The 14,380-nt window shown below is 52.2% G+C and overlaps 1 protein-coding gene across 1 annotated transcript in view; it reads left to right on the top strand.

The window, feature by feature from the left end:
• The window catches only part of TENM4 (teneurin transmembrane protein 4), a 593,562-nt gene that overhangs the window by 208,304 nt on the left and 370,878 nt on the right, over nt 1-14,380 (top strand). Inside the window, exons 5-6 of the mRNA XM_046016487.1 lie at nt 6,393-6,680; nt 10,866-11,135. Of these exons, the coding sequence (XP_045872443.1) occupies nt 6,458-6,680; nt 10,866-11,135 (493 nt within the window). The 5' untranslated portion in view covers nt 6,393-6,457. The remainder of the gene's footprint in view (nt 1-6,392; nt 6,681-10,865; nt 11,136-14,380) is intronic.

The raw sequence follows: 14,380 nt of genomic DNA, 5'->3' as shown, positions 1-14,380 counted from the left end.
GCACATTTTCGCTCTGAAGTATTTATGGGCCCTTCTTGACACACAAAGAACTAAAAATATCACCACGGGCTTATGTTCAGAAAAACTTATAAAACTTCAGTCCAGTAGGAATTCAGTCAATTTCCTGGTCTGTCTCTGGCTGTTTCTAGGTAGGGGGAAGGAAACCCAGGGTGGTAACAGCCCCCGTTTCCCCTGAGGGCTTGGGCGACGGTGGTGGGGAGGTGCGGGGAGAGGTTACCCAGCAGTGCTCTCCGACTGTTCAAGTCTCTCTGCCAGTGCTCTGGGCCCCTGCCCCTCATTAATACTGCTGGAGCCCACGTGACGGGCCCAACTTTGCTTATTGAGTTTCCCCACACACACCAAAAGCTTTGTTTTCCCCCATCTCGCCTTGTCTCACAGGCCCAAGGCCTGTGCCATTCTTCCAGGCCTGCTCCTGGCCCTGGCCCCATCCAGGCCTCTGAAACCCAGCTGGAGGACACGCTCCCCTGGGACCTCCCATCCAGGCTTTCTGCCACATACTCCTTTGCATTCTCCTGTCACTGAGATGACGACTGTTCATGGAAATTGCTTTGTTTCCCCACCAGGCTGATCAGTCCTCCCCTCCCAGGCTTTCTTGGCAACGCTTTTCTCGCCCTCAAGGCTAGATTCAGGGGATAACTGGGTCTCTCCCTGGTCGCAGTTCTCTTGTACCTCCAGCCTCCATCCAAGCTGTGAGCAGAATGGTGCTTTTCAAACTAGAGGTTGGCAACCCATCCATAATCCTATTTTACTGGAGAAGAATAAAATAGAAAGTGTCAGGTGCTATCCTTGAGGAATGATTAGACATTGTTTCCGAAATGCTTGTTTTAGTTAGAAATCTGTAGAAGTATGTGTTTTCTGGATGGTGAAACGTATTTTTACTGTAGGTCAGAGAAAATGGAAAGTCAGACCTAGATTTCTTTTCTCTCTTTTTCTCCAAATGGTCTGGCCTAGTTCACTTCCACTTGCCATTTTTGGGTCATGTTAAGACGTCACTTTCTCTGGCCAGTGATCCCTGATCTTCTCTCCACCTTTGGCCCATTTGACCTAGGTTAGGAGGCCCTGTGGTCCTTCTCCGTCTCCCCTGTTTGATTTGCCCCTGTTCTAGAAGCTCCAAGAAGTAGGAAGCTCATTTGTCTTGTCCACTGATGCCTCGCCCAAGGTCTGGCACAGTAGGGTGGAAACTCAGTGTTGGAGAGAAGAGGCAGGGTAGGAGAAGGGGGCAAGGGAGAGAGGGAACAGGGAGTCTGGTGTGTTACCTCTGTGCATCTTCTGCAGCACTGAGGACAGAAAAGGAACTTAGCCATTACTTAAAAAATGAATCAACTTCTGTTATGAGGTGTACAGTACATTTCATGAGGCTTAAACCTTTTCTTCTGGTTCAAATCTAGGCCCTGACATTTGGAAGCCACGGGATCTAGAGCAAGTCCCTTAATCTCTTTAAGCTCATTATCTCATTTGTATAATACGAGTAAATAAGAGAAAATATAAAAGAGGATCTATCTAACCCAGATAATTGTTGTAGGGATTAGGAATCGGATGCACAAAACAGCCGGCACAGGAGTAGGGGTTTGATCAATGGTGGTGGTTTTATTGTGATTACCTCTTTTCCTGTCTGAGATCATCCCCCCATTACCATCCCCATCCCGGGTCCCCCAGGTCTCCCCACATTCATGGACCTGTTCAGACCTTCTAGTTCTATCGGAGTCCAGCTCCATGTAAAAGAAAAAAAGCCAAAATGTAGATTTTAGCATCACCTACTGGCTGTGTGAACTTGACCACCCACCCGGGGCGTGCAGCCTGCTCTCTGAAATGGTAAGTGACCAGAGCTCTTACAGGGGGGTGTGGAACGTATTGGGTGCAGGGCTCAAGGCAGCCGTGTTTCTTCCCTTCTCCTGTCCTGGGCCCACTCTCCTTCCCCAGAGGGGAGCCAAGAATGACACCCGTGTCCACATCCGGAGGAGGGTGTGAGACTGGAGGCCATGCTCATCAAATCATGCATGGTTGCCCCACTGTGGCTGACACCCTGGAGAGAGAGCTCCCGTCCTGCTTGTCTCCGGGCCAGGTGCCCAGCGCAGGTCTGTCTGCAACTCCTCTCTGAAGGCACCTTCATGGAGCTCGGGTTTCACCCAGAGAAGAGTTTCAGCCAGCCGCACCTCAGGAGCAGGCCAGAGTCTCACACATGTTACGTGTGTAGCATTTGTGGGTCAGAAATAACAACACGTCGATAATGAGGACGATGGTGGCGCGAAGGGTAGTTCTTCTCCAATCCCGTACACCTACAGATAGAAGGAACATTATAGTTTATGGAGCATCTAACAAAGCCAGTTCCTAACTTCCCAAAGCCCCATAGCCAGAGGTTGTCTGGAGAAGGGCGGTGGAGCTCATTCCATTACTGTACGTGGTGGAGGGCTGTGGGAAGGGAGGTCTGGACACGGATGGATCCAGCCCTCAACCCACTTCTTGACTGTGTGGCTTTAAGCCAGTTACTTACCTTCTCTAAACCTCGAGTTCTCTTTATCATTAAGAGGGACCACTAGAGTGGGATGGTGGGAACCCAGTGAGATCACCTAAAGCAAGCACTTCACCCCAAGGAAGCGGTCCCGATGATTACTGAAAGTCAGCCCGATAGCCAGGGGGTCAGGATCCCCCAGGAAACAAAATTCGCTCCAGATGCTTTAAATGAATACAGTTTAATGAAGGGACAGAGGTGTGGGTAGGTGAGGAGAGCAAGCCACTATGGTGAAAACCCAAGGTCTAACGGCAGCAAGAAACGGGGACCACCGCTGCCTCCCATCCCTCCCCGGGCCTGGATGGGTGAGGGCAGGGAAGGATATTGAAAGAGGCCTGGAAGAGGGACCACCTGGGGTCTAAAGAGAAGACAAAGGACTACAAAGCAGGGAGAGAGCAGGGAAGCAGCACTGCCCCTCTGGCCTACACCCTCCTGCCCCATCTGTCTCAGGTGCCGCCCTCAGGGAAACAGGGATGTGGAGGCTCAGTGACCATCCAGATGGAGGGTGTCTGAGAAATGACTGGCAGGTCTGAAGGACAGAAACAGAGGGTATGCTTCTGGCAAAAGCCAAGTGCTCTGCCTGCTGTGAGAAAGAGCAGAGGAAGGGTCAGGAAGGTCAGGCTAATGGACTTAGGAGTGGTAGGGAACCCCTGGTCAGCAGGGTTAGGAGGGACTGACATGTTTACCAGGTGCCTCTGCTGTCCAGCCCGTGGAGAAGGGTCACAGTGGGGGGATCCCAGCCAGGCCCTCATTCCTCCATCTACCCGCCAGGTCTCTGAGTCCCTGGACCGCGGACCCTCGTTCCAAGGGCCTCTTCTCCACTGTCATTTCTTGCATCCCGGCCTCTTCCCCCTCTGTTAAATGCCGAGCCCAGTGTGAACCATGGCCGACCTCCTTCTCTTAAAAAAAAAAATACACTATTTACTGAATTACTATACTAAGCCTAAAATAGAAAAAAAAAAGGGGGGGTGGATGGGGGCAAGGCAGGTGCTCTCCCTGCCTCTGCTTTGTGACAGGGAAGCCGTGGGCTTCAGGGCTGTGTTCCTAATAATTCGTGGTCACTCAGCCTTTGCCTTGAAGCCAGTACCTTGGGTCAACAGGCTCACGCTGATAAGGAGACATAGTCATCCACCAATTTAACAGCCTAAAACGTGTCTCAGCCTTATTAACATATGTTTCTGCGGGGATGTTCCTTCTCCAATTATAACTGACACTTAGCTGGAGCCTTCTAAAGTGGGCCTTTTAAAAATAAAATGTGGGTTTTTTCTGAGGATAGTAATGGCTAACGTTTTTGAGCACCCCTTAGGTATTAGGGACCATGTATACCAGGGATGTGTATTACCTGAGTTCATCCTCAGAACAACCCCAAGAGGTTGGTACTACTGTCCTACAGATGAGGAAACAGAAGCACAGCAAGGTTAAATAACTTGTCCTGGGTCACACAGCTCCTGAATAAGTGGTGGACACATACTTCAAATGCAGACTTCCTTTGGAATTTTAAAAACATGCATCTAAGCATTGCGTTCAGTTCCATTTTAGATATATCTAAATCAAACTACCAGTATTTTATACCACCTGATGATTGGTAAGAAGTAAAATAGTAGCTGCCATAATTGTATTCTTTCATTCATTCAGCACGAATCTCACAAGCTCTGTGGACGCCAGGCCTGTCCTTGAGGAAATGCAGTCAAGGGCAGAGGCAGACACAGACACAGACCATCCCGCTAGCTGGATGTGCAATGATAAATCAATGTGCACAAGGTAGAGAGGCCAAAGAATTACTGTCCAGGAAAGTTGCAGGTGGCTCACTGAGAAGGAAGTGAGTTGGGCCAGATCAAACAATGGCCTTCCATTTTGACCAGGAGACTAGAATTTATCCTGGAGCCTCCACAGAGCTGCTATGGAGGTGTAAGCAGGGCAGTGGAATGATCTGGGCATAGGAGATTTCTCATCTGGCCCAACCTACAGAGCCAGTATCATCGAGTGGTTGTACCCTTGTGCCAAGTTCAACCCCTCAGTCAGGATGATGGCTCCACCAATCAGAAGCCGTGTAACTTTGGGCAGTATACTTAACGTCCCAATTTCCCATCTGTAATTTGTAGATAAGCATAGTACCTCTGTTACATAATTGAAGTAAGGATTAAAATATTGTTAGAACATTAACGAAAGTAAGTACTCAGTACTCAGCTGCTACTAATAACAGTATATTGGCTCTTATTGTAAAACCATTGTTAATATTACAAATTATTAGTCACTGGTATTAACCATGGCTAACCTTACTTTACTGCTTACTCTATAATATCATCGCCATTATAGTCATTCGTGGGGATGGGTTGGAGATGAAGGGCCAGAGGGCACAGAGGCTAGGTGACAGTCACCATACATCCTCAATCAAATTACACCAGAACAGTGCTTTGGGTCAAAGCTAGGACTGGGTCAATTTAGGGAGTTATAATCAGCCTTTTAAAAAAAAGCAAAAGAGAATGAAATAGGAAATATCAGAGTACATTGTTCATCATGTAGTAACTTCAGTTTTGTGAATCTTATTTCCATTTTATACATATAAATGCACACATTCATGTACATAAATATATATATTCAGTCACAATGTAAGATGCTTTTCAAACTATGGATTGCAGGCAAAAAGGTTTTACACATCCTGGCATAGGAAATATTATCACGGGTCTTCTGTCCAGCCCTGCCCCTCAGGCATTCAGAGGACCAACTGTCATCTTGTCAGCCAGTGCCAGGAGGCCGAATGTTAAGAAACCAGAGCTCAGAACTCTCAGTTTGGGCCCCAGTAAGATGATTTGATTTCTGTGTATCCTGGCTCAGGCTCTTTGTCCCAGAACTGATTTCCAGGGGTATTTTGAGAACTAGGTCTCCAAAAGTATCACCTATACATCCTGATTGGCTCTAGTTGCAAGCCCATGTCATGGTCGGTCTACTGATGTTGGCTTGGTTACTAATGCACCCTGTGGCCTTGGCTCTGGGTCACTGTTGCCCTATGTATAAAATGGGACTGAAAATAGTTGTCTTTATGGTTATTATGGGGGCACCAATAAAATCACAAATGTTTGCACTCTTTGAGTATCATGGAAAACATGTAGAAGGAAGTCTACAGTAGACACTTGGGATCCATGATAAATCCCAAAGACACCAAGTGATAACCTCAGACCATTCTTTGGCTGAGTAAACAGGTTTCTAGGTTAGGACATTTGGACCCATCTGAGTGGGTCTAGAGAGCTCTTTAAGGAGATGAACAGAGTTTGCTGTGGAGTGCAGGCTGAGACTTGCCCTGAAGAGGGCCTTTGGGATCTTGGTAGGCAAGAAATACATGCTAAGTGCTCACCCCAGTGCCTGAGTATGGGCATTCATTTCACAAATTCTTAAGTAGCCTCTGCTCTGAGTCAGGCGCTGTCCCAGTTGGGGACATGTTGGGAACAAATACATGATTCCTGTGTAGAGAGATTATGGAAATCAGTGTGCTCTGGTCTTTGTTGTCGACTTCCTTGATACTCATCGCTGGAAGAGAGACTGAGGCATCCTCGTGGTGAACAGGCAGAGCCGCAGAAGGGGACCGGATGCATCATCAGAGGCCTTGGGTGCAGGGGCCCCTCTGCTACTAACATGGGTGTGGCGGTGGAATGATGCCCTCCCCTACTAAGAGAGGGCAATGCGGAGTCATTGCCGACTTCACTCTAGCTCAGTGCACAGAATGGCCCAAAGTCCCTCCTCCTTAAGTCCCTCCTCCACAGCCTTGCAGAGCCAATCAGGTGCGGGACAGACGTGGGTATTGCCTCTGCCTCCTGGGGCCTGAGCTCACACCCTTTCTGCCCTTTCTTTGATTCCCTGGCTCTAGACCACTCGGCCCTGAGTGCCGCGAGGACCCTGTTCGTGGATGTGGAGGAGCGCGGGCCGGAGGCCATGGACGTGAAGGAGAGAAAGCCGTACCGCTCGCTGACCCGGCGCCGCGACGCCGAGCGCCGCTACACCAGCTCGTCCGCGGACAGCGAGGAGGGCAAAGCTCCGCAGAAGTCCTACAGCTCCAGCGAGACCCTGAAGGCCTATGACCAGGATGCCCGCCTGGCCTATGGCGGCCGTGTCAAGGACATGGTGCCGCAAGAGGCCGAGGAGTTCTGCCGCGCAGGTGAGGGCGGCCGGGGGCAGGGCCGAGGGCAGGTGTGCACCTGGGCGCGTGGGCACGCGGGTACGTGAGCAGGCGGGAGGGCGGGACACAGGTCAGCCCCGGGCCTCGGCTCCTTCCGCTCCTGGATCTGGTCAGAGCCTGCCCGTAACTCCTTCTTAGCTTGTTCATCTTCACGCTGTTAGCATAAAGAGGTGGTTGGGAGCTGGGGTTGAGTTCGGCGCCGCCACCGGCTCTCGTCTGGCCTCAGTCTTCACCTGTTAGACGGCCTTGAGTCGTCTCCCGCTGCTGAAGAGCGGCGTGGTGGAAGTGGAAGCAGACATCAAGTGCGGAGTCAGTCAGCTGTTGGTTTTGTTACTCGTCATGTATGTATCCATTCAGCAACAAAAAAATCACCTTCCTTGCAGCAAGCACTGTCCTAACCTTGGGAAGAAGACGTTCCTGAGACAGACCTAACATCCTGACACCTGTCTCCTCTCCTTCACTTCCTGAATATAGTAGTCACCAAAGCCTGTCCCAAATACCTTTCAAATCCGTCCCTCTTCTTCACCCCCTCGGTCACTGTCCCAGTTCAGACCACTGTCATCTCTCTGGGAGGGTTGACCACCGCCCCTTTCACCTGGTGCTGCCCACTTTGGGCCATTCTGTGCACTGAGCTAGAGTGAAGTCGGCAATGACTCCCCGTTGCCCTCAATCTGAGCTCCTTTACCTGGCATAAGGGACTTTCCCCAATCCAATCCGTTTTTCTCCCTGGACTCTTTCATCCCCTACCTCTCCACACCCTCCCACCAGGGCTCCAGCCCTGCAGACCCACTCATCATCCCCACCAGAGCCGTGGTATTCCTTCCCTACCCTGGTGCATCCGTGATTGCTGTTCTTCTGCCGAAAGAGCTGTGAGCCTTCTCTGATGCCTGACCGGCTGCTACCAATGGCCGATTCTCCCCCCCACTACTCCCCCCACAGCCAGGATTAGCCAGGCTGTGTGCTGTGTAGTTTAGGTCTGTTTTGGCATTGTTACCTAATCCTTACAACAATGCCTGGCTGAATCATTTGCCCCAGATCTCAGAGGTAAGAGGAACTGGTCTCACGTACACACAGCCCCTCTGAGAGCCTGACACACAACCGGCCTCTTCCGTAGGACCAAATCTACGTGAGAGCCGACCTGTCAGGAAGGCTGCCTCTCAGGCTTGAAAGAGGAAAGGTCTTCAACTCTTATCTGGTTTGTGGTTTAGAGCTCAGACTGGCAAGTGACAGATCTGGATTTGGATTCTGGATCTGCCCTTTTGACTAGCCTCAGCTTCCTCACCTGGGCAGTGGGTTACCGGTGATGCCTCCTAATAGTTTGTGCTCATGAGGATTAATGAGGATTGTAAATAAAGCCCTTGACACAGTGCCTGGCATGGAGCAGATGCTTCATAAAGACCGCCTACCATGAATTGCCTGCTCTGGGTCTCAAGGAAGGGAAGGGACAAACTGGTATCAAAGCTTTCTTCCAGCTCTCTTCTGCCCATGCTTGCTAGAGCTCAGCCAGCCCTGATCGGCCCCATTTGGCCTGCAAGTCACCCTAGCACATGAGTCTGCACAGAGGAGCCCCCTCTTGTCTTTATCAATAATAAGTCAGAAGCATCCCCATCTCACAGGCAGGCATGACCATGGCACTCGACAAAGTACTTCCCTATCCATTACCTCCCTAGATCCCTAAAAATTCTGTGAGGGTAGCAGATCCTAGATTATTGTCCCCATTCTAAAGAGAAGAACTTTGAGGTTCAGGTGATTGCCCCAGCCCAAGATCGCACAACTTGTTGTTGAGAGGGGTGGTATGTCTACCCGTGCCTGGGATCCTCAGGAAAGAGGCCAAAAGGACGTAAAGTGAACAGATCATAAGGAGTTCTCACATCTGATGAACTAAATCTCCTAAACTCCCACCTCGGGGGGTGGGAGGGGGGCTAGGCTGGCTCACAGGGATCAGGGAGGCCTTAGAGTCAGCCCTCATGAGATGTCTCAGCTCATTCACACTGAGTCTGGCTGCCTTAAAGGACATGGAGGGCAGGCAAGCCACATGGAAATGCATGCAGCCTGGGCTGTTTATTTCACACTTTTTGATTGGCCTCCCTTGAGAGGGCCAGCCCATCAAGGCGGGAATATGAACCGGTTTGGGGTGGGGAAGGAGACAGGGAAGGAGAAGGGAGAGCAGTGAGAGGTAAATGGGGCAAGCAGGGTGAATGGTGTGCAGAGAGAGTGGGAAGCAGACTGAGGGAATTTAGACCCTAATTGGCAGTTTCTTCTACTTAGAAGGAGAACACAAGGGGAGCGAAGGGCACAGCGGGATATTCAGAATATTTAACATCCGTCTGACCCCTGCCCTGACCAACCCTGAACATCTGCCTGGCCACTGAGCAGAGCCCAGTGGTCCCTGCTCTGCTGTATCATGGGGAGGCAGGGCATTGTTTCTAGGGAAGGGGCTGGAGTAGCAGAGCAGAGGCAGCAGGCAGTGGGTGGGAGGAGGCTCGGGCATCAGTTGCCCACCAGTATAGAACAGTTCCATGACTATAGGCTCACAATAAGGCTGGAGCAGCATGAACCACCTGAGCACGAGGCTTGGGGCACCCCTCGTCCCACTGCAGCTCTCATTTCAGTAGCAGCCCCAGGTGGTGTCTGCTGCCCTCCTTCTCTCTCTATCCATCCACCAAAGTCCTGCCAGACTTTGTGTCTCTTTTCTTACAACTTGCACTGAGCACCCACTCTGTGCCAGGACAGAGGTGCTGCTCCCAGAGCCGCCTGGGACCCTCCAGAGTACAGAGCTGATTTGCAGAGTGATCCCCGTGACTATGGTCAGAGCTCTCCCAGCTGGCTCCCCTCCTCCCTCTCTGGTGGGTCCCCTCCAGGACCAAGGGAGGAGACCTACTCACTTGCCTTTGCAGGCTTTCCTATTCCTGGCCCAGGTTATAGGAATCCTTCCAAGTCTGAACATCTCTCCTTCCTCTGTTCTCCAAGTTCACTTTCATCAGCAGACCTCTCCTCTGAGCGCCCGCTCTCTGCCTCCATGTTCCCAGAACATTCTCCGTGGATCTCCCCACTTTGGACTTCAACCCTTAACCATGGTTTTGATTGTATCTCCCCCATTTGCTATGAAATCTGGCACCACGCCCTACTCGTGTGTTGCTGAAAGCCACAGCCAGCTGGAATTGGTTTGGATGTGGGCGCTACCTGATTAGAAGGCCATTTCCCAGATCATTGGTTTAATTGGGATATGGCTCTTGGTGCCTTTGTCCACCCCTCTTTCTCATCCTCAAAATACTCATGGGAATATTAGAAACATGGGAAAAGCTGTCCTTGAATAGACATTGAATGAACATTCAGGTGTAACATGGACGCTGTGTTTCCCACGGAAGGGGAAATCTTATTCAAATACAAATCGCCGGGTGACTCCCCTTGCCTGTGTCTTCCCTGGCCTCAGTCCTGGACATCTCCGGGCCTTCCTGAGCCCTCCAGTCCTCTCAGCAGCCCAGCTCTGCCTGTGCACTGAGCTCCCTGAATTACTCCAAAGCCTTTGGATTCCCTCCACAGTCTGAGCCCCACATGGCTTGAGGAAGCTGAAGGCAGAGCCCCTGGCCTGTGTGAGGCCCACTTTTCTCCGCCAGTGCCCATCTTCCTTGTCATGCTCCAGGCTTTCCTGGCCTGGCAGAAAGGACCTTCGGGTCCCAGGGCAGCCATCTGCATCCCCTCCTCAGGAGTGCAGCTTTCTGCCAGGTCCTCCCTGGACCGGACATCAATTTAACAGACATCTCTTGAGTCCGTACTGAGTGCTGGGCAGGGGGATTTAGGAATGAGTCTGGCATGGTCCCTGCATCCACTGAGGGCAGCAGCAGCAGAAGTATCAGGCCCATGGCCCTACTGTGTGGGATGCCTGGGGCCAAGGACTCTTGGAGGGAGCTTGGCTTCAAGAAGCAATGACTGCCTCACAGGGTGTAGGTATTGGGGGCGACTTCACAAGGGAGGGGCTGTGTGATGTAGGTCTTAAAGGATGTGGAGGGGTTGGGCCGATGGGGGAGGGGCAGAGGAGCCATTTAGGCAGAGAGGCCCGTCGGGGAATGTCATACCAGCTCCAAAGACAACAGTGAATCTGCGTTGAGCGGTCCGGTTTCTGGCGAGGTGACCCTAACCAAGCTCACCTGCGTTTCCTTCCAGGAGCCAACTTCAGCCTGCGGGAGCTGGGGCTGGGAGAGGTGACGCCCCCTCACGGGACCCTGTACCGGACAGACATAGGCCTCCCGCACTGTGGCTACTCCATGGGGGCCAGCTCTGACGCCGACGTGGAGGCCGACACCGTGCTGTCCCCCGAGCACCCCGTGCGGCTGTGGGGCCGGAGCACACGATCGGGGCGCAGCTCCTGCCTGTCCAGCCGAGCCAACTCCAACCTCACGCTCACCGACACGGAGCACGAGAACACTGAGACCGGTGAGTGGCCTGCGTGCCCCATGCCAGGCGCCTGGCTCTCGAGGCCAGGCTTTTCATGACAATATTGATTTTCTGCCCCATTGCTGGGGCTCGGGTGACATTGGTGAAAGATTGCTTTGCTCTCAGGGGTCAGAAGTCAGAGCCTCTGCACAGTCACATGAAATACCCACCCTCTGGTGACACGCCAGAGACTGAGTCGCTGTTCTTCGTTTTCAGATCGGGGGTTGCCTAAGGCCCGGGGGATTACTTGCAAGGTGCCTCTGTATGGGGGAGCAGCAGTAACCAGTCCCTGGCGGCTTGTTGTCTGTCACGTCAGCCGTGTCTGGTCCTGCCCGAATCCTGCTCAGTCTCCAGCCTCCAGGGGCTCTGTGGTCCTGGGCAGTCGCCACAGGTGCGCCCTGCCCCAGGGTCTTATGCTGGTCACAGCACGGCCTTCAACAGAATCTGTCATATCAGGATCACAAAACTTGAGGGTTTGCTCCTGCTTTCCCTTGATCTCAGCTGCAGGTCTGGGGACACACAGGCTCTGGGCTCTCTAGCCCCGTCTCACCTTGCAGCCCTTCTTCCAAAGCCCGAGTGATGCTGTGGGAAAAAAAAGAAGGCAGCTAGTTCACATGCCTCCTTTTTCAGGTGAAAGGAAAGGAACCTGGTTTCAGAATTTGCCTCCTTCCTTTTGGGACCTTGTTAACAGGCGTCTGAGGGGCTCTAGGGTTAGACACAGCCCTGCGGGGCGCTGCTCAGGCAATCTCCCTTCTCAGGGGCTTTGTTCCCTGCCATGCTCCAGGCAGCTCTGTGGACGCAGGGTAGAACTGAGGAGCCACGTGCTGGGTCTAGCAACCAAGTCTCGGGGAGGGTGGCAGAGACCAGGGACAGCCTGTCTGCCCAGGGGAGAGGGCTTTCGTTTCTCAGAAGATGAGGGGGTCTGCTGGTGCTTCTCTACCAGAGTGAGAAGGGCAGTGTGAGTGAAAACTGGGCCAAGCCGGGCACTGGTGCCCCCTACTGGTTTTCAGCTCCAAATGCAGGCTCTTGGTGATCGCTGTCCAGGATTCCCCAGACTCAGGGTGGGGACCATGTCTGAGGCGAAGGTTAAGGCAGTTTAGTCTTTGAAAAGGATGGTCTAGCTGGGTTATGCACAGCACAATCCCAGATTTGGAGCCAGGCAGGAGCCCAGGTAAAGTTAGAGTCAGGTGAGAAATTTATTTCCCAAAAGAGTCAGGTACAGCAGAGTTCCAAATACCCATTCCACCACCTCTCCCGGAGAGCTGGAGGTTTCCTAGGGAGCCTGTGCGCCTGTCTGAGGGGTAGGGGAGAAGCAACGCCTACATGCTGGCTTGGCATTGTCTCCCTCCCTTGGCCCCCAACCAGCCCTGTGAGTGGGCCAGTGGCCTAAGTACCTGAAGGAGATACCCCTCTCTGCAATGACAAGCCATCCACTGTCCTTCATCCACCTTCTTACTAAGGCCCAAGCCAAGCCAGCAGTCCCTTCTCCCACCACTCCCACCATGCGCTGAACCAGAGCAGGGACTTGATGTGTAAGGCCTGTACAGAGGAAATGGTCTCTGATTAGGAGGCTGGAAACCTCGGTTCTATCACTGACCTGGGGTGTGCCACTGGATAAGTTGGATCCTTTCTCTGGACCTCCATTTCCTCAACTTATATATCTAAGAATGTTAATAGTGCTTAGGTTGGTGAGGGGATGATAGTAAGAAAGCACTCTGTGGTCAAATAATGTAAGAAACCCTATGTTGAATGAATTCAAACCAATTTCTTTACTGCAGGACTTGTCAGAGCCTTTAATCTATTCAAATGTGCATGCTAGTGGGTATATCACCAAGGAGCGATAGAGGCAGCATTCCCCCAGTTGATGGAGCATGGAACCCTTTGTTCTCAGAGTGTCTGATGGGTCCAGTGTTCTGATGAACACCTCTAGGAATAACTGGGCTGGATGGCCTGCAGGCCTTTCTGGATGTGGGGTTCTGGGACTCGAGGTGCTTCCATTCAGACGAAGGTGCACCAGAAGGAAAGGATAGTCGTGACATTGTCTGTGAGCAGCTGCTGCTGAGTGGTAGACCCCAAGCACAGTGCTGCTGCTCTAGTTCTCACATTTCATCTTCCCCTCTCCCCCCCCCCACAACGCCCCTTTGAAGTAGGTTTTTTTTTTTAATCCCCTTCGCACAGAATAAGGAAACTGCACCAAGGGGTTAAGATACCTGCCAGTCACACAGCTAGCAAGACAGGATTTGAACTCAGGCATGTATGGCTCCAGAATCTTTCTTCTCGTAGTCCTGGTGCCAGTGCCTCCCCTCTGCAGTGAAAGGCTGAGGTTGTTTGTCCTTTTGAAGGATTCTTGCCATGGTGACAAATGATCATTTTTCCATAAAGTCATGACAGAGTGAGGTGCACACCGCCCACATTATTGTGTATTCCCTGAGAGCTGAATTACAGCCGAATTAAGCCTCTGTTGGGTGATAATGACAGAGTCGAGGAGCCTGAAAAGCTTCAGCCTTTGATAACGGAGATGGGAAATGGCTGCCTGCATCCTCTGGCCAGGCCACCCCCTCCTTCTGATCGTTCATTTCGATACTGGCTGCAGCCCTTAGGCCTCGCCGTACTCAGGGAGGACAAGCAGGTGAAGGTGGGCAGATGAGCCTCACGAAGACCCCCTGGCCTTCACAGCCCCTCCAGGCCCAGACTCCCCAAGCCCAGACACCCGCAGGTGCCCATGTGCCTGTTCACTTGCCCGGAGGTGGGAAGCTGCACTCTTAGCTGTGTCCTACGTGGGTCTAAATAGTGACAGGAAATCGTGCTGGCAGTGCACGCGCCATAGGAATGGCTCCCTTTTATCTGCGGAGGAGGTCAACAGCATTCTTGTTCACACCGTTGTCTCTCCAACTCGCAGCAGAGGGGCCCGGGAGGTAAAGATGGAAAGAGCTGGAGCCAGGCCCTTCCCAGGAGTCTGGTTCTGTCCTGGCTGCTCTCCCTCCCTTCTCCCCGGCCCTCTCATCTCTACCTCCTCTCCTGCCCTCCTCTCTTCATCTTGCATTCCTCTCCAGCCCCAGTTCTTCTTCTTCGATGAGAACTCAGGTTGTACTACCAGAATAGGACTCTGTCGCACTGGGTACACTGGCCAGCCCCTCACTGTGTGGCCGCTCTTTGGGAGTACAGGGGAGCCACACTGAGGGCCCACTGTGTCAAGCCACTGCTCACTTGCCATTGCCTTTAATCCTCATGATGATGCCATGGCA

This window comes from Meles meles, chromosome 8, assembly GCF_922984935.1.
Source record: "Meles meles chromosome 8, mMelMel3.1 paternal haplotype, whole genome shotgun sequence".
NCBI classification, from domain to species: domain Eukaryota; kingdom Metazoa; phylum Chordata; class Mammalia; order Carnivora; family Mustelidae; genus Meles; species Meles meles.
This window is presented reverse-complemented; position numbering and strand designations above follow the sequence as displayed.